The sequence below is a fragment of the Polyodon spathula genome, chromosome 6 (assembly GCF_017654505.1).
Source record: "Polyodon spathula isolate WHYD16114869_AA chromosome 6, ASM1765450v1, whole genome shotgun sequence".
NCBI classification, from domain to species: Eukaryota; Metazoa; Chordata; class Actinopteri; order Acipenseriformes; family Polyodontidae; genus Polyodon; species Polyodon spathula.
This window is the reverse complement of record NC_054539.1, coordinates 60,089,655-60,114,099: the sequence shown is the minus strand read 5'-3', so window position 1 is coordinate 60,114,099 and position 24,445 is coordinate 60,089,655. Positions and strand designations below refer to the sequence as shown.

General features: G+C 37.1%; 1 protein-coding gene across 2 annotated transcripts in view; it reads right to left on the bottom strand.

Moving 5' to 3' along the window:
• Window positions 1–661: 661 nt before the first annotated feature.
• Window positions 662–24,445, bottom strand: part of LOC121317409 — a 72,215-nt gene continuing 48,431 nt past the window's right edge. Inside the window, exons 5-22 of one of the 2 annotated variants that reach the window (XM_041253310.1) lie at window positions 24,199–24,243; window positions 23,987–24,105; window positions 23,265–23,439; window positions 22,861–23,000; window positions 18,410–18,536; window positions 17,866–17,901; window positions 17,352–17,506; window positions 17,029–17,155; window positions 14,759–14,904; window positions 10,915–11,041; window positions 10,503–10,535; window positions 9,292–9,404; window positions 9,051–9,183; window positions 8,207–8,346; window positions 6,700–6,823; window positions 5,847–6,005; window positions 2,544–2,706; window positions 662–1,788 (exon numbers count right to left, since the gene is read on the bottom strand). In XM_041253310.1, coding sequence (XP_041109244.1) covers window positions 1,700–1,788; window positions 2,544–2,706; window positions 5,847–6,005; window positions 6,700–6,823; window positions 8,207–8,346; window positions 9,051–9,183; window positions 9,292–9,404; window positions 10,503–10,535; window positions 10,915–11,041; window positions 14,759–14,904; window positions 17,029–17,155; window positions 17,352–17,506; window positions 17,866–17,901; window positions 18,410–18,536; window positions 22,861–23,000; window positions 23,265–23,439; window positions 23,987–24,105; window positions 24,199–24,243 — 2,151 coding nt within the window. In that variant the 3' untranslated portion in view covers window positions 662–1,699. The remainder of the gene's footprint in view (window positions 1,789–2,543; window positions 2,707–5,846; window positions 6,006–6,699; window positions 6,824–8,206; window positions 8,347–9,050; window positions 9,184–9,291; window positions 9,405–10,502; window positions 10,536–10,914; window positions 11,042–14,758; window positions 14,905–17,028; window positions 17,156–17,351; window positions 17,507–17,865; window positions 17,902–18,409; window positions 18,537–22,860; window positions 23,001–23,264; window positions 23,440–23,986; window positions 24,106–24,198; window positions 24,244–24,445) is intronic. The other variant, XM_041253311.1, reaches the window with a different exon arrangement.

The following is a 24,445-nucleotide window of genomic DNA, read 5'->3' as shown; positions in this document are numbered from 1 at the left end:
AGTAGTAGGTTCCTGGAGCGGGACGTTCCTTGTAGTGGGACTAGCACTTGTCACTTTGTGTGGCAACCATAGTGACTCAGACTTAAATGATAGTGACTCAAACGACAGTGACTCGGACTCAAATGATAGTGACTCGGACTTGAATGATAGTGACTCAAACTCAATTGATAGTGACTCGGACTTGAATGATGTTAACTCGGACTCGAATGACAGTGACTCGGACAAATGATAAAACACTGATTTTAAAACAAACAGGCAATACCCAGATGTACTTGAGACCTCTCAGCTCAAGACTCAAGTGCACAGCAAGCTAAATTACATATTTGATATGTGGTTAGAAAATGTTACAATAAAGGAGACACTATGCAGTCAAGCAAGAGAGATATTGTGTATTTTTACTGCCAGTCGAGTCATGCCTATGTTAGTCAGTTTGTATGGACTGACCCAAAATTCTTCTCATCTCTTAACATGCTGCACTGTCACAAACTGCTCCAGTGTGACCCATCAATCCATTAAACTAATAAAAAGTGACCTCAGTTCTATCACGTCAATTGTGAGTAAAGGCCTGCATAACGACAACCATAAAGTTGTTTAAATAGACCCATGTGTTTTATTGTAATACTATATACAATGTGCTTTAGTATACCAGTTTCAGCTTTCACTTGTTGGTTATTCATGTTAAAAATTAATATACACCTTTGAAAAAGTGTAGCTTTTAATGGAATAAAATGCTAACCCACGCATCCACAAAAATAGACTAGAGTCATACAACTCAAGCACAGTACAAAAACAAAGTTATTTATTAGGATGAATGCCACTGGTTTAGAATATTTTTGTAGTCTTTATTAAAAATATCTATAGGCTACTCATTTAAATATGTGAATGATAGTGTCATTCACTTGTGTCATGACATGGCTGCAGTTATAACAATTCAGTGCAGTTAAAAATAGGGAGATACATTTGTTTTATAATCAGCAAACAAACCATTAGTTTCACATTTATTTTGTTTTAGTTGTTTGTGCCAAGCATTATTATAAAACAAACGCGTAACAGAGGACTTAAGTATCTTCCAGAAGCCTTTAGTGAGTAACGTGAGTGTTTTCTTATTGAGGCCACACCCCTGTGCAGCTATGAGTGTTCTATAGAAGTCAAGGGAATTCCAAAAAATAAATAAGGCATCTTTAAATGACAGGAGTGATAGTGCACCTTAATAGTGCTGCCATTTCAGAAATATGGAAAACTGCTTATTAGGACCAGCCCTTTGCTAAAATGAACTAGAAAAGCCTTTAAAACAAATAATTTGAAAGTGTTTTGAAAAAAAGGAGAAATTGAAAGCCACAACCCCTTTGTTTATTACATTTCCAAAAAAAAAAAAAAAAAAAAAAAACAAACAAAAAATGACTTGCAGTCAAAGAGGAAAATGTACATAATGTAACGCTGTATACCCAAGAGCAGCAAACCACTGTACACACCACCACTGTCTGTCTTGGGAGGAAAGCTTTCACATGTTTTTCTTCTAGTTGGTTACATATGGAACTAAAGAATACAGAATAGAAGTAAAAATAGTGTCTAATAAAACGTTTTTTTATATTAATAGGTGTCAGGCAGTGTACAAAGAACCTGATATCAACTTTATTATTTAAGCCCGCCATCAGAAGCTGGCACACCATGGCTTTTTCTGTTTGTGCGTGAAAGCAGTTTACAGGATTTCCATATCCCATCTCTGATTCTGTTTGTTTTCATCAAACGTATTTAAGATCACTTGGTTTTTATCATATTGTTGACCTCCTGTAAAAATAAAAATGTAAAATTAATAACAGATTACATTACAATTGCATTTATTTTGTATAGTGGTCACTGAATCAGATCTCTACATGATACAATCAACAGAAATGTCCAGGCATTTTATTCATAAATATGATTTTACAGCTCAGAAAGCTTTGGGAAAGAGCAGCTTGAATGCCCCCTAGTGGCAGTTAGAAATGTGGCTGCTCCAGTAAGATACATGATACTGAAAAATATTCTGTAACAACTCAATATTACCAGACACCTGTGCACGCACAGACTCATATTTTACATAAAAAATACAAGCCAATACAAAGACTTGTCAGGTCAACAGATAATCCAGATTTGAGTATTTGTTTGTGACCAGGTGTTTTTATATACTGTATTACTGCAATAAACTTTAAGGTGGTGCTGTCCACAACGCCTTGCTAGTAAACCTCATTTATTGAAAGTTCACTCTAGTGATTTCTTTACTCAGTGTACAGTTAATCAGGTACTATTTGGGTATTCTAAAGCTAGGTCCACATTGCGGCATTGGTTTTGTCTCGGGTATTCACAGAGACTCTGGGGTGTGGTGCTGACGACCTTTTGTTTATATATATATATATATATATATATATATATATATATATATATATATATATATATACATTTCTTCATTTCTTTGCCTGGACTAGCAAACAAAACATTATCACACTCCAAGCGACAGAGTAATGTGGAAGGTTGAAAATATCACACACAAAATATATGCAGCTTACCTTTTACTTCCAAAACACAATCCGGTCTCATCCTAAATCTTACTAAACCATCAGGACTGATGCTCCAGAAATGATTCTCTTTTCCTGGCTCTGGTGACAGGCCTAGTCGGCAACCAGCTATCACAATGGTTCCTGTAGTTTCTAAACAACAGTCCTCTACCGCCTGTGAAAAAAAAAAAAACAACAAAAAAAAACACACTACAAGTAACAGCCTTAGGAACAGTTTTTACAATAAATATTCTGTTAATCCAAACAGATTTATTTCCTCAATAACTTTGTAGAATTATTGTTTTTTTCACTTTATTCGTTGTTGATATTAATTGCAAACCAATTAAGCTATATTACGTAAGAGGTAAAATAAAATAAATAAAAATAATAATACAGTTGAAAGTTGGGAGTAGCCTGCTCTCCAAAGAGGGAGACTGGCATGGGTGCAAATGAATAGATTAGCAGAAGAATGGAAAACAAAATATAGTTAAAAGTTATTTGGCTGGGGGTCTCCTCTGACCAGTGGGAACCTTTCTCTCAGAGGACACTGCGGCGCAGTCAGTCTCTCAGGTCAGGAAATGAGCTTTACTTGCCCCCCAAAAGAGGACCCCTGGCTCCCCGCAACTGTGCCACCAAAGTAAAGAAGAGAGAAAAGTGTTAGTTAGAAAAGAAATGTAGTGATTAATTATTATAATTTATATATATATATATATATATATATATATATATATATATATATATATATATATATATATATATATATACAGTGCCTTGCAAAGGTATTCAGACCCCTGACCAATTCCCTCATATTACTGAATTACAAATGGTATATTGAAATTTCGTTCTGTTTGATATTTTATTTTTTAAACACTGAAACTCAGAATCAATTATTGTAAGGTGACATTGGTTTTATGTTGGGAAATATTTTTAAGAAAAATTAAAAACTGAAATATGTTGCTTGCATAAGTATTCAACCCCCACACATTAATATTTGGTAGAGCCACCTTTCACTGCAATAACAGCTTTAAGTCTTCTTGGGTAAGTATGTACCAGCTTTGCACACAGTGTCAGAGTGATTTTGGCCCATTCTTTTTGGCATATTTGCTCCAGGTTGTTCAGGTTGGTTGGACGATGCTTGTGGACCGCAATTTTCAAATAGTGCCACAGATTCTCAATGGGATTGAGATTGGGACTTTGACTGGGCCACTGTAGGACATTCACCTTTTTGTTCTTGAGCCACTCCAATGTTGCTTTGGCCTTGTGCTTGGGATCATTGTCCTGCTGAAAGGTGAATTTCCTCCCAAGCTTCAGTTTTTTAGCGGACTGAAGCAGATTCTCTTGCAGTATTTTCCTGTATTTTGCTCCATCCATTCTTACTTCAATTGTAACAAGATGCCCAGTCCCTGCTGATGAGAAGCATCCCCACAGAATGATCCTGCCACCACCATACTTCACTGTAGGGATGGTGTGTCTTGAGGCATGGGCAGTGTTAGGTTTGCGCCACACATAGCACTTTGAGTTTTGGCCAAAAAGCTCTATCTTGGTCTCATCTGACCACAAAACCTTTTCCCACATCGCAGCTGTGTCACTCTCATGCTTTCTGGCAAACTCCAGATGTGCTTTCAGGTGGTACTTTTTGAGTAACGGCTTCTTTCTTGCCACCCTCCCATACAGGCCAGTGTTATGCAGAGCTCTTGATATGGCTGACTGGTGTACCATTACTCCACTCCCAGCCACTGACTGAATACTTATGCAAGCAAGATATTTCAGTTTTTTATTTTTCTTAAAAACATTTCCCAACATAAAACCAATGTCACCCTACAATAATTGATTCTGAGTTTCAGTGTTTAAAAATAAAATATCAAACAGAACGAAATTTCAATGTACCATTCGTTACCATTATGATTTCTGGGGCCAGACATATGAGGACTACTGATTAACAGAATACCACCAAACTGATAGAAGTATGAAGTGAAGTATGGAGAAGGGAGCAGCATTGAAGTTACTGTAAAACAGAGACAGGATGTTCCAGTGCTGTAGGGGAGAGATCTGAAAGGATTGAATGAGAGAGTGAATGTGTTCCAATTTAAAACTGGGTGGCAGTCAGGCTTCAAATCGAATAGTATCAAAAGTTCCTAGGAACTCAAGAGTGTGAACTGGACCGACGGTTTTCCCCTGTGACAGGGAGAGGCCGATTGCTGAGATGAGAGACACGTGTTCTAAGAGTGCTTCAGGAGATACGTGGAGAAAGTGAATGTCATTTAGATTACAGGGCAAATGGAACCTGAATAAGCATAGCCACAAACCTGAACATATGTAAAAAACGGCATCCTTTGGAAATCAGAATGAGAAATTGAAATTATTGCACAGATAATCTGAGGCTGTCCAAAAGCAGCAAAAGAATTGCAATATAAAACAAATAAAGCAGCCCGATCGATCCTGCTTCAATGAGCAATTTGAAAAGGCTTTCACAAGTTTTTCAATGGGCTAATCCTAAAAAAAAGTTGTGCTCAAGAATCACCCTCAGGTTTAATGCCTTTTGCGCAGTGAAGAAAAATGGCAGCGGGCACAGTTGGATAAGCAGGGATTGCAGCAGCAGCATTGTCATATGGAGGAGAAGCAGGATGGGCGGATTTCTTGGAAAGTTTTTTTGGTGGATTATATGTTGAAGGAAGAGAGCCAGAAGGAGAGAAAATTTCTTCATCTGAGTCAGATGAAAACAAAAGCTGCCTCGGTAAGTATTTTATGCCAATTGAAAACAGAGGTTTTGTTTTAAGATTTGGTCTGCAAGTCTGCATGGACCCCGCAAACTGAAAAGCAAGACGAGAATTAGGAAGCTGGCTACGGTTTAAATAGGCTGACTGACAGGTAATTAAAGGTTGACTGACAGATATTTTAGCGGGATGACTCCGGGGAGGAGTCTCGGCTCCAGCCCCCCTAAATACACAAAGGTCATACATACATACGTACATATTCACACACACACACAGAGAGGAACTTTGCCTTGGAAATTCCAAGGAACTGTACATCACACTAATTGCTTGGCTGCTTTTTACTTTTCTGTGACAGAGGATTGCTGAAAGACACAACAAGCGTCCCTCTTATTTGTCTTCTTGTTCTATGTAAATATAAGTGACAGTACCATTTAAATGTTTCACTTAAGTATTTTTGCTATGATGATGACGCAATAGTAACAGGATTAGCATTCACCCAAACCAGTTTCTTCGCTAAAAGGTCAGTTAAAGAACCCATGCTGAACGAAAGGCAAATGTGAAAGATTTAAAAAAATAAATAAATACATAAAGTAATAAGTACCTTGCATCTGAGCAGTCCTTCTCGGAAAGACCAGATGTGGTCCTCAGCTCCAGTATCTTCCACAGCCTGGATTCTTGACAGTTTAATATCCTCCAGACTGCCTGTCACTGACATGAGGGTGCCTGTTGCCCTGTTCCGAAGTTTAAAGAATACTTGTTTCTGTGGAGCGAATTGAAAAATGTTTCAGACCAGTTTTGATATAGATGTAGCTTATCATTTACCAGTGTTGTACAGAATTCTAAATATAAAGATAAGAATCATCTTTTGTTTATTTTTTAAGAAACTAATTCTTACTGTACCTATGCAAGTTTCTAATGTAACTGTATGTTTCAAGCAAGATACTATCAATCAGAAAGACAGGAGCCTTCATATAGATCCCCCAGAAGCTGCAAGTGTGAGATGCATATATTCAGCATGAATGATACAGTGTGTGTAAAAGCTGTGTTTACTGGGCACAATATTTAAAAATAAAGAATGTTTATTTTGATTCTCCTGTTGTACATGTTGCTTTTTAGAATGTTATTGTGCTGTGTTATTGTTTGTTTTCAGCTCTCCTTAGCTGAATCTGGCTCTATTTGTGTTAATATAAGTTTCTTATTACCCATTATCTCAGTGAAAATATGTAATTCCTCGTTGTATTTGCTGAAGCAAAAAACTAGAAGCTATGGTACCTTGAGGGCAATTAGACAGAGCGTTACGCAGAGCGATACAATGAAATACATTATTGTGTTCTGAAACTATACACTCATAGTTGTAGTTTCTGTATTATAACAGCACTAATAAACAAATTATTTAATAAGCAATGATTAGAGAAATACTGAAAAAAACAACCACCAGCAGCAGCCGTCCTTACCTGAAACACAGGCCGTAAGGAGCCTATCTTGTGCCACCCACTGTATCTGTGCCAGGATGGTATTTCACTTGGTGCCAGTAACATCTGCTCTCCTCTATAATTAATCTGTTCATAAACAACCCACCTGTTGAAACATTATTATTATTACTCAAGACTTATGTAAGGCAATAACTAAGTTCTGAAAAATCTTTCTAGGATCTCTAATCTTACAGCATTTACATTTAAAACTGCAATACAAGGTGGCTCATTAATCAAAAAATCATTCAACATTCAAACACATTATTTTGGCTGAAAGATGGAGTTGGAAAGTAAACATTTTACAAAATTACTTACCCATGTGTCTCTAATGTAAAATGACTTGCCACTCCCAGCTAGATGATGATTCAGAGGACTGGCCTTAGACAGATATATGACTAAACACTGAAATTGTTAAACCTAGAAGGGACTAAAAAGATCCACAGTTTCTTCTTTTCTAGCAGACCGTGAATGAGTAAAGTCTGCTACCCACCAGACGCAATGCAACAAGAAAAACTGTGCAGCGATGTGACAAAATTAATAGACCCTATACCACACCACAGGCGACACGACGGACAATGCGGGGAGTGGCACCTGAGTGACGACAAATAAATAGGACTGAATCCTATTTATTGCAATTTGTCGCACGACAACTACGGAATTGGCCAATCAGAGAACAGCTTTAATGCACGTGGTCCAGCAGGGTGAAGCAACATCCAAAATGACAGAAGAAACAATAATACTTGTTGTGGAAAAATACCCAGAGCTTTATGACAAAGGTAATGGCAATTAAAAAAGAAACAGATTTAAAAGACAAGATATGAGAGTCCATTACGAAGGAACTGGATAAGCCTGCCGTGTATGATTTATTGCCATATATGTTGAAATATCATCAGAGAAGACACTCCTAACTTCCACATCATGTTGACCAATATGTTGAAAATTTTGAATAGTTGTATAGATCTGGCAGTTTTCAAACCTGTCGCATCTGTGTTACAGGTGTGTATGGTCATGTTGCTGCGAAAGCATCTTGTTGTCCAAAGAGAAATCACATTGCATTTGGTGTGTGTCAGCCTTAAAACTTAAGTCTTAAACACTCCAACACACTATCATCCATGTACCAGTTCACACTGGTATCTGCAAAACACACATCTGCTTTGAAACAATGAACAGATGAGGCCATACAGTGAAACAAGTGAGATAAAGCAATTTTAACATTGTACTAAGAAGATGCCATAAATACCATTTTGTTGCTAAAGGAGCAGTCCAAGTATTATTCTACATAGTTTCACACATTTTTTGTATACTGCTCTATGAATGTTTTTATTTGCACTTGTTTCAAAATAGGACCCATGACAGATATTTTTTAAATCTTTCAGCGTGGGAAAAAAACACATACTGAGTCATTACAATTTGCATTTAGATTGGGTGCGGCTCATAACGCTTTGAAATGGAAATTTCTGGCAAAGCCTGAATACAGAATTGCACTTACATTCCTCCACCCACTTGCACAGAGAAGATGTGGGCATTGAACCCCAGTAACTGTAGGTTGGCAGCCATGTCCTTTAGAACAATTTTCTTCCCTCTGAAGTTTTCTTTTGCAAAAAGCATAATGTATGGCTCAGAAAATTCCTGCCAAACAAAAGAAATAAACAAAAATGACACATATATAACAGCTGTTCTGGAATTCACAAATTATTTTGTTTGTGAAGGGTTTTAATTAGTTTAATTGCTTAATTATTTCTAACATCTGAAATTGGTGTAATTTTGTACTGTATTGTTTTCATAAACCTGTAATACATAACGCAAGTTGTAGTTTTCAGTACTGTTTTGAAGGCCTCATCCCAGAGCTCAAATCACCATTCTTTTATGTCTTGGGCAGTAGTTCAGACGTCAATATTTGCAACCATGGACCATTTCAACAACTGTCCACAAGCAGAACTACATTACAATGCAAAGTAACCAGACTAATAGTGGCATATGCAGTCTGGATAGCGGAAGGACACATTGGAAGACCAAAAATTACTGAAAGCGCTTAGATTTGTCAGCTTTAAAAGCAAAATGCTGACAACACATTCCTTTGTAGCTTGCAAAACCCAAACAATAATCGTATTTATTATTAACAAGTCAGACACTGCTCTTGTTAAAGTGGATCTTTGTGCCAGTAAGTGTTCTAATAAAGATAGGCACATACAGGCATTCTATGACTAATTCTACAACAGCAGTATGGCAATTAAGATCGACTGTATGTCCATTAGTGTAAAAAAAAAAAAAAAAAAGTTTAGCACACAGTGAGTAGACTACATAACAATTGGAATATGCAAAGATGTGCTTACAAAACCTAGAATCTGTACAGATTTGATGCATGTGTTCAGACTGGGACAGCCAATTGCAGTCAGGTCAGGGTAATTTCCTTCTTCCACCAAATATTGTTTCCCCCCGAACATCTCCTCTTCGTATACCACCCAGCTGGTGAAAACAATCAGCACATGTTCACACAACACTAATAAAAACGAATCTTTTAAATTACTTGTATGTGCTGAGCATGCATGTTTTATTTCAGTGAACACACTTTACCTGCCAGTCAAAACCTTGCATGACTTCACAGAGATTCCTTCAGGAAGCACTGACGCACTTTCTTCCAGTGTCTGACTGCTACCTTGGAAATCAGGCTCCGAGAACAATTGAACCTTTAGCAACAAGAATGTTAAATAGTAATGCAATTCACTGCATTCACACTATAGTATTACTATAGTATTTACCCTTTACATTCATCAGAAAACGATTCAGTACTAATCAGCTTCCAGCTCTAGCGGGCTTCTTTCAGATGTTAGATGCCCGCTGCTACATCAAGGTATCAACTGTGAATCAAATTTAAAATCAATCTGCAAAAGTACAGTCTTTTTCATTTTGATTTGCCACTATGGAAGCTCAGTTCACATCTATTGGGCAGCAAATACTAAACAAAAGACACAACTGGTCCAAATTAATTTTATTGTCAACCAAAAACAGACAATCAATACTTTGCAACTGCAGAAACAACCAGTCCTGCCACTGCTGCATCAGCCAATCACAGCCTGTCAGCTCGACTGGAGCTCAGCACCTTTCAACAACAAACCAGGACATGGACTGTTCGGTAATATCGCTCCATTCAGGTATCTGGCACTGTCCAGAGAAACTACAAGCAACTCTGACAAGCAAAAAGTAATTTATTTATGAAGTTGCTTCTTTTCTTCTGTAATTATGTATGTGATCCTTTATGAAAATGTTATGGACTATTTTCCTAAAGCTCAGCAGAACCACTACAAGTTCAAAGTAAATCTAGGTTTTTAAAGGGACAGTTTAAAAAAAAATAATGAGAAAATGTTTTTTTCTAATAGAGACAGTGCCCTCATGATGCAAGCTCTACTGTGTGGAAGTTGACCTTGACTTTAGTAGGCGCCCCCGCTGTCAACGGGCACGACCGCTTAATGAGAAAACAACAGATGTACCCGAAATACAAAATTATACAATTTACAGGTATGAAAACAAGACTTGTATTGCATAGCAGTTTCACCTAGTCCATGTTTTACTACAAGCTTGACAGTGTACAGGTAACAAGCTCAGGTGTGTCTTATAAAACTCAAAGTAAAACCAGGAATGATCTAACTGGTATGCAATGGGAGTCTTATTTCCATCCCCGTATTAATGAAAATGTTCCTTCTATTTAATGTCTCCAAGTTGCTACCCAAATGTTTCCAGTGGTATGTAAAAGTGCTGTTTATTACAGTAAAAACATGCGCTCTTACCCGAAATTTCACCTTCGATCCATATATGTTCTCCTAAACAAATTGAAATAAAAAATAAATTAGAGCAGAGATCACAACAAAACAATCTCTGTTGACTCACAGAACCACAAGCAACTGTACCTTACAACACCTCTGTCTCTACAATTGGAATGAGCTTTTTGCACATGACAAATGCTTTCTCCCTGCACTGACTTTTTACATGAAAATGGGACTACATGAGGTACGCTACATGGTATTTTTTTTTTTTTTCCATCCGGTGCTATGGGTTTGCAGGGCTTAAACACAGATCAGTGGGTAACTTAACACAAGACTTGTTGCACCCTGGCCCCAGGCAAATATCCCTCAAATGTTTGAGAGGACTTCATAAAGCACACATTAGAGTACTAGCATTCAGTGAATACTGCACACTTACCAGAAATATGGGCTGAACAGAGGAGAGCTTGAAGGTTTGGGCTCCCCAGTCCTCAAAGCTACTGTACATTCCTTTTTCCAGGACATAGTGTTGCCCAGAAAAACCAGGACCCTCAAAAGCAACCCATCTATTAAAACAAGATAGGCAGAGGTCAGAAATATTTAGGCTGTGTCGGACTGTAGTTCTCAAAGGAGTGTGTTGTTACCATACATTCCCCTGTAGACACAAAACTTGATCTACAAGTACTATTAAAAAGTAGACAACTTTAAAATGAAGTCCATTATTACAGTAATAAAGAGGTACAGTTTGTCAGATCAGTTATAAAGCAGGGTCACTTCATAATTATGCTCTTAATAAATTACACACTTTGTATATAATACGGTGTACTGTTTTTAAAGTAGTTTTACAATCCCTGCATTAATGTCAGAGGGTGCATGTGGATGCAAAAGTTGTGTTTAAAAATATATGCAATATATTTCAGATGCAAAAATTCTAGCATATGTCTAACAGTAATATTTGTAAATCTGATAAAATACAGAACACTAAACTTCTAACTAGGGCATGGAACTTCACAGAAGTGATGATTTTATTGATTGTTGGTTACTTACTCGTTAACACTAGGCCAGTTCACATGCTGGTTTGTTTCACGTGTATGGAGAATGCGCGTGAAACTTGGCAGGGAAAACTCGTGAAAATGTCCCAAAAAACGGTCTCAGTATTTTACCGTGAAAGTCTCAATTTTTTGTGAGATTCCAGGAAATGCTGGTGAAATCAACACCCACTTACACGTGTAAACACAAGTTTCTCGTGAGCATGTTAATTAGCTTGTTTAAGTCCTTTACTAAAGCTGCTATAAAAGTCGCATGGGAATATATAAGTTACCATGGTCCAAAGAGGATTGCAGTATTACCTTTATCAGATTGATGTTGCAGATAACCCCACTTTTTTTCTCTGTCTTCCCTAGAACTTTCCCTAATGCTAATCATACATGGACCTAAATGTGTTTGTAAAATATCATACAGATTGTATTTACCAAGTTTCTAAAACTATTACTAAAAATGTTTGATAAAATGCATTGTGGGCTTGTGAATTCAGGTGGTTACAGCTACTGTACAGTATTTCAGAATACACTTGCAAATAGCTTTCCAAACAACTGTCAAAACATCTTTATTGTAAAGTACTACTAAGTACTTGTGGCAAAGCGTAAGCCTTGCACAGTGAAATATGTAGTTTATTGTATGTTTTTGTGTTAATTGTTACAATTGATTTAATTGTTTAGCTGCTGCAAGGCCTGCCGTTTTCACGGCACCTTTTGAGTTATAGTTTGGGGTATTGTGTTTTATTTTGCACTTTTTGTACGGTTTACTGTATTTATCCTCTGTGCGTTACCATCGCTGGTAACGTCACATGACCGCATTTATTTTACTTTCACTTTCTTTTTGTTGTTAATAAATCCTGAGCGCCTGTGCCGGCATTTCAACACCACCTCTGTCTCTCTGTATGCTTGAACAGCGGCTACCCACACGCGTGACTCGAGGAAGACCCTGTCACAGTACTATATTTCAATGTGTATAACTGTACTCCAATGCAATTTCTCCTAGTTGCTTATGTCTGAGCAAAACCCGTCTCCATCCTCCACTTATGTCCATAATATCCACAAGGGAGAGGATAGATGAGGCAGTCGATGCAACGCGCAACACAAACATTGTTTAACCCACTCTCAAAATAAAATGTGGTGTGTAACTTTCACGACTTATTTTTGGGAATCAACAACACTACTCAATATTCCAATTATTTATGAAGCAGAAGCAGTCATACAAGAGGGCTGTATTTGGTATAAAGAGATACAAAATAAGCAATGAAACAAAAATGTGATATAAAGCAAAAGTACACCGTCAGGTTACAAAAAAAAGCCATCAATGCATCTCTAATAGCAGGACCCTCTTCATATCGCTGTTGTGCATTTTTTGGTGGAGGCTGAGGTAGCTGTTCCTCTGTTCGCTTGAACACTTTCTTATGGTCCTGGCACAGATTGTGCAGGACACAGCAGGCTGTAATGATCTGGGGAACAAGCTTGTGGTTCACTTCAGCACGCTTCAGTAGTATCCGCCCCCTCCCTTGCAATAGTCCAAATGCCTGTTCAATGACCTTTCGGATTTGGCCCAGTTTATTATTAATAAAAGATCTACCCCCCCCACACACTATCCATCAGCATATCAGATCTTTAATAACCATTTACAAGCCTGCAGGGGATTCATTGACAGGGAGGAAGTGAGGCATGAACACTAAAACATGCCCATTGTGAAATTCAAACTGACCCAACCTGCTGCTAGAGTGGTGCAGTATAGTCCATTAAATTTGAAAAATTGTAGAGTAGCAGTGGCCTTCTGTGCTAGCAGTCGCAGTACAGATGCACTTAGCCTGAACTTGGTTGTGAAGAAGGATCTGTGTTTCTACTCTCCTTTAACTTGTTGCTTTAGTAATATATTTTTCACATTTGAATTATTTCCCATTGTGGCAGGCTGGCGAGTGGACAGAGGCCCAGAAACAGTCTGCAGTTAAAAAAAAAACTAATTTTATTATAAATAAACAAAAATACAGGTGCACAAGGCCAAAACAAAAAAATCTTTAAACACAAATAAAACAAAAAAACAAAATTCACAAAAATAAAGGTTTCCAGGCTGGGCAATGCCTTCACTGGATTCAAAAACTTTCAAACTTTCAAAAATACCACAACAAACCACCAACCTGCTTCCTCAACTCCCTCCTCTTTAATGGGAAGCAGAGCCCTCCTTTTATGTCAGGTGGCTGGGTGCCGATTGATCGTTAATTAAACTAATCATCTAATCAACCCCAGCCACCTGAACACAATGAACCCAGGCAGGCAGGGGAATTTAACCCCATCCCTGTCAATTTCTAAAGAGCAGAGCTGTGCTCTGCCACACCCATTCATTGAAACCAAATGAGAATGCCTCAGAAATTTAAACAAATATGTTTGTTTCATTTTGTAAAACTAAAGTTGGCAAATCAATTTATCAAAAAGGTTTACTTCCATCTAACCCTTTCTGGGCTTCTTCACATGAAGAAACATTTGCTCTAACCAAAATTTGGGCCGAAGGTTCAATCCAGACAAGCTTGGATGGAAGCATCTGTAACAAGCTGCTTCCGGGGCATTGATATGTGTATTGTTTACTTGCGTCTGTCACCCTGGTCAACCCTACTTTACCAATAGTAGAGTGAAATCGAATTCCTGAACCGCATGACACCGGGTCCTGTCCCAGGTATGTGCCGACCTGGGTAGAGCATGCCAGTATGAAAGGGGCTTTAGACATGATGGTCCGCAAAATCTTTGCAGGTTCAGAAGGGGTCCGCATACCCCAAAAAGTTGGGAACCACTAGTCCAGAGAACAAGTCACCAAGGCATTTGTTCACAATAATCGGAATGCTTGCTATGTGAAACCATATTACTGTTGATATGCATTTCACTGGACAGCTAAATACTGTAAGCGATTCAATAATTTAGAATGAGTTTTGATTGCATCAACCCTTTTGCATATTGTCTAGTTTTGATTGCATCAACCCTTTTGCATATTGTCTAGTTTTGATTGCATCAACCCTTTTGTATACTGTATAACACAAAATAATTAAACATACTGGAAATATTGTGCATATTTATTATTAGCTCAGAAAGCCATTCTAGAGCAGTTTTAAAGCTGACTTTGACCAGTCTGAAAATTCAGTTACCTGTTCTTACCAGCATGCAAGTCCCCATATTTAAAGCAATTTATAATGTTCAGCTCCTTTTTTAATTTACTAAATTTGCTGAAAAAAATTAACTACTTACACACCACTAATTACTTCGGCAGACTGTGTAATTTGACCAAAGCCTGTGTCTTCCATGTTTGGAACCAGCCCCAGCAAGTCAATGGTGTGACCCTTTTTACCAAAATCCTTCTCACTGTACATCTTCATGTGTGGAGCCAAAAAGTCCTGGAAAAAGACAAACAAACAATCTAAATTAAACTGCAGTTAGCAAATTCATCTAATAAAAGAACAAGAAATAAAATGGTAGAACCTGTCAAGTCCGATTCTGCAAGATATGATGATACCCTCTAATAATTAACTGATGGACTTCTGGCACGTATCATTTACACATGTTACCAAATGAATGGTACTTATGGAAAAGGATCAATATACATTTATCATGGGTGTAAACAGTAAATTCAGCATTTAGCAGGATAGAATGGATTCAACTGCAGACAACAAAAAAACTGTCCTTTACGTAACTATGTTAAATAAAAGAAAACAAGAAAGCAAGCTATTAATAGAATTACTGTACTGTTAAAAGCTGAAACAAGACTTTTTTTCACTGAACTCTGTTTTAGACACACCTGACATTGTTAATACAGTATATAATGCCCCGACCTTAATAAAGAAACCACAATGTATTATTTTTACGTATCCGATGGACAGTATGTAAAATGATGAACAGATTTTTCTTCTGGTAGTTTTATGTTTACTTCAGGGTTCGACATTAACCATGGCCCGGCAGCCCGGAGCCAGTAGAGAGCGCAGTTTAGCCGGTAGTTATGAAGCACCACAGGCCCGACTGGGCCGGTTACACTAGTATAATATATATATATATATATATATATATATATATATATATATATATATATATATATAGTCCGTATTCTTCCGTTTCATGAATCCAGGGTGTGTCAAAAAGCTGAAAGTTATTTACAAACCATTTTTTAAAACCATAACTACGAACTAATCCTAACTTCCCCACAGCGCATCATATTTGCTCTACAGTCAGAATCTGATACTGCGTACTTAAGTGCTGTGTTGGTACTCGTTCCCGCAGCAAATCTTTTACAAATCAGGTTTTCTACAACTAAGCGATCAATAAGCCAAAAGGAAAGCGCTGAAATCAATAAATCATAAATAATGTAATTATGAAAAAAATGAAGACGAACAGTTAGAGTGGAGGCTTCATTATGACAGCAAAAAAGTAATGTTTTGCCTTGTCTGGCGTCAGTTTCCCAGACTTGCAGATAAAACAGCAGCTTTATTTGTTGTGAATTCAACATTTCGTTTACATCATATCCAGGCTCACAATAAGGTGTAACGATGGATTTGGGATCTAATGTGTTCAGGTCAAAAATGCCATTCACAATCTTTCCAGGACTCGCTGGTATCACTCAGCAAGATTGGTGCTGACTTGGGAGAGGCTACACAAGCGACAATGCTCTATATAGGATTGTTATTATTTTGTATTATGAATATTGTTTTAATAGTGGTTATTATTATAGGGATGGGAATTTAAATAGTTTCCTATTTGAATACGCAGGGTGCAACCTTTTTGTGTATTCGATTACCCGAACTCTTCGTCCCTTACGCTACCATGAGTAAAAGGCAAATGCACGTGGACTAAGCAGACAGCATAACAGTGTAAACTGGTAAAGTTTAGCCGGGTTCACAAAGTGTTCAAACAATGTCAAAGACGAGATTTCTTCGCTCTGTACCCTATTTCCTTAGGCACACGTTTTTTTTTTCTTCTTTTGTTTACTGAATTAAAATACACAGAACTCAAAAAGCAGCAATGTCACAGCGCGTATCTCTTCCAATTAAGGCAACAAGAGCATAATATTGCGCAAACCACCAAATAATCTAAATATTCTACATCTGTTTAATGCTAACAAATAATATTTATAACATAATCTTAGTGTAAATATTGCAACCTGGCCAAAATAGAAAATACATTCCAGTAATTACAATAGTTTAACATTACTAATTACAATTAGCCATCAAGTACTGACATCAGATGAATCTAAGTCGAGTTACTTCGTTTATTCAATTACCTGTAAAAAAATTCAAAACAAGGAAGACAGGATATACATGTTAAGTAGCTGAAGTAACATACATTGAAAGGCTTCGTTTAGCCACTTTTCTTTTGAGAGTGGGCTCTCTTTGGTTACCATACACAGAAACATACTGAAATATATAAATATATTGGGCCAGATAAAATTGCATCCGGGCCAGTAAAAACACTAGGTCAGTGGCCCGAGGGGCCAGTAGTTAAAAATCTAAAACGTAGAGCCCTGTACTTACTGCGATTATGGGTCGTAAAGATTGGAGCTGCTCACAGTAACCACCCCAGTCTTTCCAATTTTCAAACTGTCCTTCCTCCATCAAATACTGATGCCCTTCGAAACCTGGCTTCTCATATCCCACCCAGCTGCAAAAAAATATACTTTTTTTGTTTTGTTTGCAATAATATGCTTTTTTTTATTTTAATTTTTTTAAACAGAACATTTTAGTGAACTGATTTTTTTTTTTTTTGAAACATACTATTTATTATAAAGTAAAGCTATTCTCATACCTTCATGATTAGGACATTACATATATGTCAAGGTAAATATTACAATACTCACATGCCTCGCAGGATTTTAACTGAGCCAACAGATCCCAATTTCTTTACCCAACAGGTGACGCAATCTTCACTGTCATCACCTTCATTGAAGCTAAAAGCATCACTTTCAATCTCCAAATGCTTCCCTTCAAAAAATGGCTTCTCATAAACAATAGCCTGAAAAAAAAAACAGTTGAATGGCCATTATTCAGAAGACAAACCTTAAAAACAAAACAAAGAAAAAAACAAAACAGCAGCATCTGAACTAATGGATTCCTTTAAGGTAGACCACCAACTAGTGTTGTTTTACAATGCTTGTTATAGGTTACGTCCTCTTTAGAACTAATACACATTGGGGTAAAAAAAAAAAAAAACATTCAAAATACTGTACTGCAATCCAGTACTGCTATATGATTGAGTTTGTTTCTTGACTATTAATTTGAGAAACACTGGATTAAATCTAAATAAACTTGTATTTAATTCTAAGACACAATTCTAGCAACCTTCTGTGTGTGCCTTCATTTAATACATCTTACCTTGGGCTCATTAGGATGCTCTACCTTCAGTCCACCCTAGAAAAACACAAAGATTTGAATTTAAAAAAACAATTATTAGCTGTATCTTTAAGTGTTCTGGCTGCAAATAACAATGCCCTGCAGCAACTTGAAATCCATTTTATTAAGAGTCACACAGATTTAGCATATAACTTGCAATCGTAAGTCAAGAGCACAAAACTGCAAATCTACACATAGCTTGGGAGTTCCTGAAGGTATAACTCTACAGAGCAGCCCTGGTCAAGAGGCACAGCAGAAAGAAATCTTTTGAAATGCTTTGCGGACCAAAGTTAAGAGAACATGTTCTTACTAAATATTCAGCTCAACGATGATTAGGGTAGCACCTTAAGTGCTTACTTAATGGAGATAAGCCGATGCACAGCAGATATACTGCACCTGTAAATAGCAACCTGCTCTAAAGAAAAGGGAAAGGGAAAAACAGTATTGCAAGGAAGAAACTCATAAAAAAAGTTGAGTATTATATTTGAATGTTTTTTTTTTTTTTTTTAAATGCATCACTAATTACCATTTTCAGTGGCCTAAGTGATCCGACTATAGGATGCTGAAAGCCCCAGGACTCTGGGCAGGGGTATTCTCCTGGCTCCAAGATACAGGAACATCCACAGAAACCAGGCTCTTCAAAAAGAAGCCAACTAATAAGAAAAAATAACAATGCATATTGTTTATTTACAGCGATTCTGAAATGCCATGCACTACGTTAAATATTCAAAAAGCTTTCATAAAAAGAAGACTGTTTAATTCTCTTTTTTGAAGGATTAAAAAAAGAAAACTGTCCTAGACTGTTATATTAACAGTAAGCTTTGTTTTGAAAATACCTTTTCATAGCTCACAAGTTAAAGCTTTGTGAAGCGGGATCATTATCTGTAGAAACATTAACACAGGCAGAGAAATTTGTTGCCAGGGTTTTAAACTTGAATATTTCATAGCCGGAAGGCAGCTCTCTATTTAATAGCTCTGCCAATCAATTAAATTGTTTTCATTAAATAGTTTTATTGATTTTCTTCTTTTTAAAGAACAAAAGAGCATGCAGTTATGAATGAATCACACTCCAATATACTGAATTATTTTTGTACATAATCAGTTGAAAAGTAGAAAAAAATATTAAAACAATAATAACAAATACTAATACATAATCACATAGGAAGTTTGACGTTCCAGTGATTAAAAAAAAGGGCCTGATAGCAGAAGGTTCCTGGTTCATATGCCAGATCAGCCACTGACTCACTGTGTTGAACGTGCATACGCACTGTCACTATGATCATGATGCAAAAAAAAGTCTCTCTGAGATTCCAAATGTTTAATATTTCTATAATGCAAGTCACTCATTAAAGCATACAAATGTCTGGACCATCTCAGCTTGAATTTTTCCATTTTGTTGACCAGTCTCAAAGAAAGGCGCTCATATGCTGCAATACTAACCAGCAACATTGAAATAGATGCATCAGCTTTACACAAGCATAGTATATTAGCAGAAACTCCTTGCCCCTTGAAAAAATCTACAAAATCCTGCAAGAGGTCCCTGCACACTGTGGTAGGTTAGTACTTCACACAGCAGGTGTAGGAGTTGCAAATACCTCCAGAAGTGGGATTGTGATAATTGTTGTTTCAATTTTCCAAATTATTTTACTATATTATTTCATATATACAGTGCCTTGCAAAAGTATTCAGACCCCTGACCAATTCTCTCATATTACTGAATTACAAATTGTACATTGAAATTTTGTTCTGTTCGATATTTTATTTTAAAACACTTAAACTCACAATAAATTATTGTAAGGTGACACTGGTTTTATGTTGGGAAATATTTTTAAGAAAAATAAAAAAAACTGAAATATCTTGCTTGCATAAGTATTCATCCCCCACACATTAATATTTGGTAGAGCCACCTTTCTCTGCAATAACAGCTTTAAGTCTTTTGGGGTAAGTATGTACCAGCTTTGCACACAGTGTCAGAGTGATTTTGGCCCATTCTTCTTGGCAGATTTGCTCCAGGTTGTTCAGGTTGGTTGGACGACGCTTGTGGACCACAATTTTCAAATAGTGCCACAGATTCTCAACGGAATTGAGATCAGGACTTTGACTGGGCCACTGTAAGACATTCACCTTTTAGTTCTTGAGCCACTCCAATGTTGCTTTGGCCTTGTGCTTGGGTTCATTGTCCTGCTGAAAGGTGAATTTCCTCCCAAGCTTCAGTTTTTTAGCGGACTGAAGCAGATTCTCTTGCAGTATTTTCCTGTATTTTGCTCCATCCATTCTTACTTCAATTGTAACAAGATGCCCAGTCCCTGCTGATGAGAAGCATCCCCACAGCACGATGCTGCCACCACCATACTTCACTGTAGGGATGGTGTGTCTTGAGGCATGGGCAGTGTTAGGTTTGCGCCACACGTAGAGCTTTGAGTTTTGGCCAAAAAGCTCTATCCTTGGTCTCATCTGACCACAAAACCTTTTCCCACATCGCAGCTGGGTCACTCTCATGCTCTCTGCAAACTCCAGACATGCTTTCAGATGGTACTTTTTGAGTAACAGCTTCTTTCTTGCCACCCTCCCATACAGGCCAGTGTTATGCAGAGCTCTTGATATGGTTGACTGGTGCACCATTACTCTACTCCCAGCCACTGAACATTCAAGCTCCTTCAAAGTGACTGTTGGCCTCTCTGTGGCTTCTCTCACAAGTCTCCTTCTTGTCTGAGCGCTGAGTTTTGAGAGACGGTCTTTTCTTGGCAGTGCCTAGGTGGTGTAATGCAGCTTCCACTTCCTGATTATTGATCCAACTGTGCTCACTGGGATATCCAAACACTTGGATATTATTTAGTACCCTTTTCCTAATCTATGCATTTGTATTACTTAATCTCTAACTTCTCTAGGATGCTCTTTGGTCTTCATTTTCCTTCAGATTCACAGCCTTACCAATGATCCTTCAACAGTGGGGTTTTTATCCAGAAAATGTGACAGCAATTTTTATAGTTCACAGGTGGAGGCCAATGGTAAGGTAATTGTGTCCTCGTTAGGGCAATTTCTTTCATCGGTGCAAACTGGGAGCTTCCACAGCACAGGGGTTGAATACTTATGCAAGCAAGATATTTCAGTTTTTTATTTTTCTTAAAAATATTTACCAACATAAAACCAATGTCACCTTACAATAATTGATTCTGAGTTTCAGTGTTTAAAAATAAAATATCAAACAGAACGAAATCTCAAAGTACCATTTGTAATTCGGTAATATGAGAGAATTGATGAGGGGTCTGAATACTTTTGCAAGGCACTATATATATATATATATATATATATATATATATATATATATATATATATATATATATATATATATATATGATACTTTGTGCCTTGCAGTACCAGTTTTTTCATAAAAATGGGGAATTACCAATGAATAGCTTAGGATTCATCTAGATCCCTGCTAAATCAACTAAAGACGGGTTGTAACCAAAAATCTGTTGAGAGTGTGACAAAACTGGATTGCTGCGGCCCAATGAATATAATTTACTAGTAACACAGCAAGGAAGGTGAGCTAGAGGCAAACTCGCTATACAAAACTGAATTCCCAACCATCCTCCATCCACAGGCCTCTATACATTTCCAGTCTCTTTAATTTTAAGCCAAACACAAACCTTTTTTTTTTCACTTTTGGCACACAATAATTCCTTTAAAAAAGCATAGAAAATTGCACCACACCCAAAGTACAATTGACAGAACTGGTATGTGGCTGTGAAAAAAAGTGTTAAGCATGCACAAACAAGCACAGCAATTCTAAGACTTAGCAAGAGATTAAAGCATTCATCAAATAAATCATACTTCTTTCAAATGGCTAGGACATCTGACTAAATAACAGTTAATTATATAGCTGTGAAATTTTTATATTTTCAGTAGAAATCACTTTAAAAAATGAGAAGTTACAACCTTCAATTATGGGCTCATCTCATTAAAAAAAAGAGTGTGTGCGAGAGAGAGAGAGAGAGAGAGAGAGAGAGAGAGAGAGAGAGAGAGAGAGAGAGAGAGAGAGAGAGAGAGAGAGAGAGAGAGAGTTTTGTTGATCTGAACCCAGTTTTGCAGTTACAAAAAGTAAAAAAACAGTTAGTGTCCTAGTATTTCTCTGAAAAGCAACATACAGTCAATTTTCGTTATTGAGTATTTCAAGGGACAAGCAAAAAAAAAAGAAAAAAAATATATTATCAAATTTCAATTGCAGAACAATGAAAAGTATTTTTTAAAGTACTGTATATTTTGCTGAAAATACAGCAGTAAGTGAACTTTTAAAACTAGTACATTGCAAATGAACTGCACTTTAAAGCTGCATGTCCCATTCTGATCATGGGCTTTTTTAAGCCACAAAAGCAAGAAGTCATCAACATCAGGTACTGAGCAAATCAGAAATGCGGAAGACTTGCATCCAGAGTTTGCCGTTCATAGGCATGCATTATTGTACTCCAGTTGCCAAAGTGTTTGCAGGAATGTTGAAATCTGCACCATCTTTCTTTTCTTGTATGGTGGTGCATTATCCACTGCTTTCAACACCTTCACTTTTGTCTGCAAGGACAGTGCATGTTTTTACGCTGCTTCATGAAAATGACATTAACACATGAGCACTATGGCAACTCGAAATACATCATAGTATCTGTAGTCCAAAAACAGCACTAACATACAGAACAGAGGCGCTAATCTGAATGTAGATTAATACATTTCCAGTATCCCTTACTCTCAGCTGTTTGAACTAGGTCGATTTGTTTTATTCAAAATGTTCTTCACTGAGAGGGTTTCAATAATTTAATTTGTATTATAAGAAGTAATTTACAATAAGCAACTGCAAAATTTAGCCGGGACCATGTAGAAAATTCATTGTATGAAGAAGTGTGTCTAACCGGAGTTTGTTTTAACGAGAATTGACTGTATAATTGACTGTATAGTGAAGACGTTAGATCTTGATTGTGCTAGACTTACACTCCAGAATGGACTTTGATAGATGACGTGTTTACTGGTATTCCATATGTGTATGTCTCCAACGTATCATCAAAGAAGGTCATCTTTCTTCCCATGCCTTTGGGGTCAGTGAACAGGTCAATCTCAGGTACACTGTAATCCTGAACAAACCAACAAACAAAAGTATACCGGGATTTTATATAAAACCAGGTGGTGATGTGGTAAAGCCTTGCATCTAACATTAGCGATGCATATCGACTAATAGTCTGAGGAGGGTGTTTCATCCAAACTGACGCACATCACTTCTTTAGCAGACAAATACTTAGCAAGTGCTATTAATACTGAAAATTTTGAGGTTTCCCATAAAACAAATCAGACGGAATAACTGTACACAGGTAATCATAGATCTGGGTCTCACCACATACCTTTACTGCTAGCCTAACGGAGCCGATCACCATATGAGCTGCAGTGTCAGGCTTGCTCTCACCAGCAGCATTCTCTTCACAGGCCACTTCATTCCAGATATTTACCAGCTCTGTCTGCCCCTCTTCCAAAGCTATTGACCGGCCTTGAAAGTGCGGCTTTTCATAGAAAATCCAGCTGAAAACATTTTGCAAAGTGTCAAGAATACAACATACTAAATGCTGCTTTCAAGCTTTCCAAGTCACACTGGGGTTTATTTGATCGATCTAGAGACCAACTGTTTAGGTAATTAAAATAGGACTCTTTGTGGGCCCAAGTTGAAAAGTATTTCTCTCAGTAAAAAAGTCTTATTTTAATTTAAACAACAAATGTATTCACCTCAGTGACACTTTCTATCAACTGAATATACCGCAATGCTTATATTCTCTAAAAACAACATCAGGATACATTTTAAATGGTAATGGTTCAGTTTACCAGGTTTACAGAACACATCATGCTAAAACAAAACAATCCAGCTGTGGCTTATCCCAGCATGGTACAGATTGATCAAAATGCATTAAATGTATTTACTAGTAATGCATCATTACTAAAAACTAAATAACATGTAAATATATATAAACTATATATTTGTTTATACTTGATTTCAATTAATAATGCATGCACCACCTAAACAACAATACTGTATACATAGAAGTGTGCCATACTAGAATGGATTTCTGCTTACCATCCTCTTACCACCCTTACAGAAATGACAGACGATAATTTAAATGAAGTGGCATCTTCTACGTCTCTGAAGATTTCATTAGCTTCCCCTGAGAACTGGGGTTGATCATAAATTACCAGCTGTCAAACAAACAAACAAACAAAGACACAGGTCATAGTTATCTCCTATCTCTTTCATGTCACACATTCAAAATGTAAAATGCTGCCCCTTACCTTCCCAGGTCTCTTGTGGGTCCTTCTCTGGTCTGAAATAGGAATCTATAAGTCAAGATGCAACAAAATAAATCTCAATTAATACATTTGAAAGTGAAAGAAATCGACTACTTATGGCAAAACAGCAAACAGTATATTACCATGGTATTGTTTGATACATTGGCCAAATTAATTATGTCTATAAGAATTAACCAGAATGCAAACCAATTGGAGGATCATCAAGTTTTTTGGATCACAAAGCCCAGAG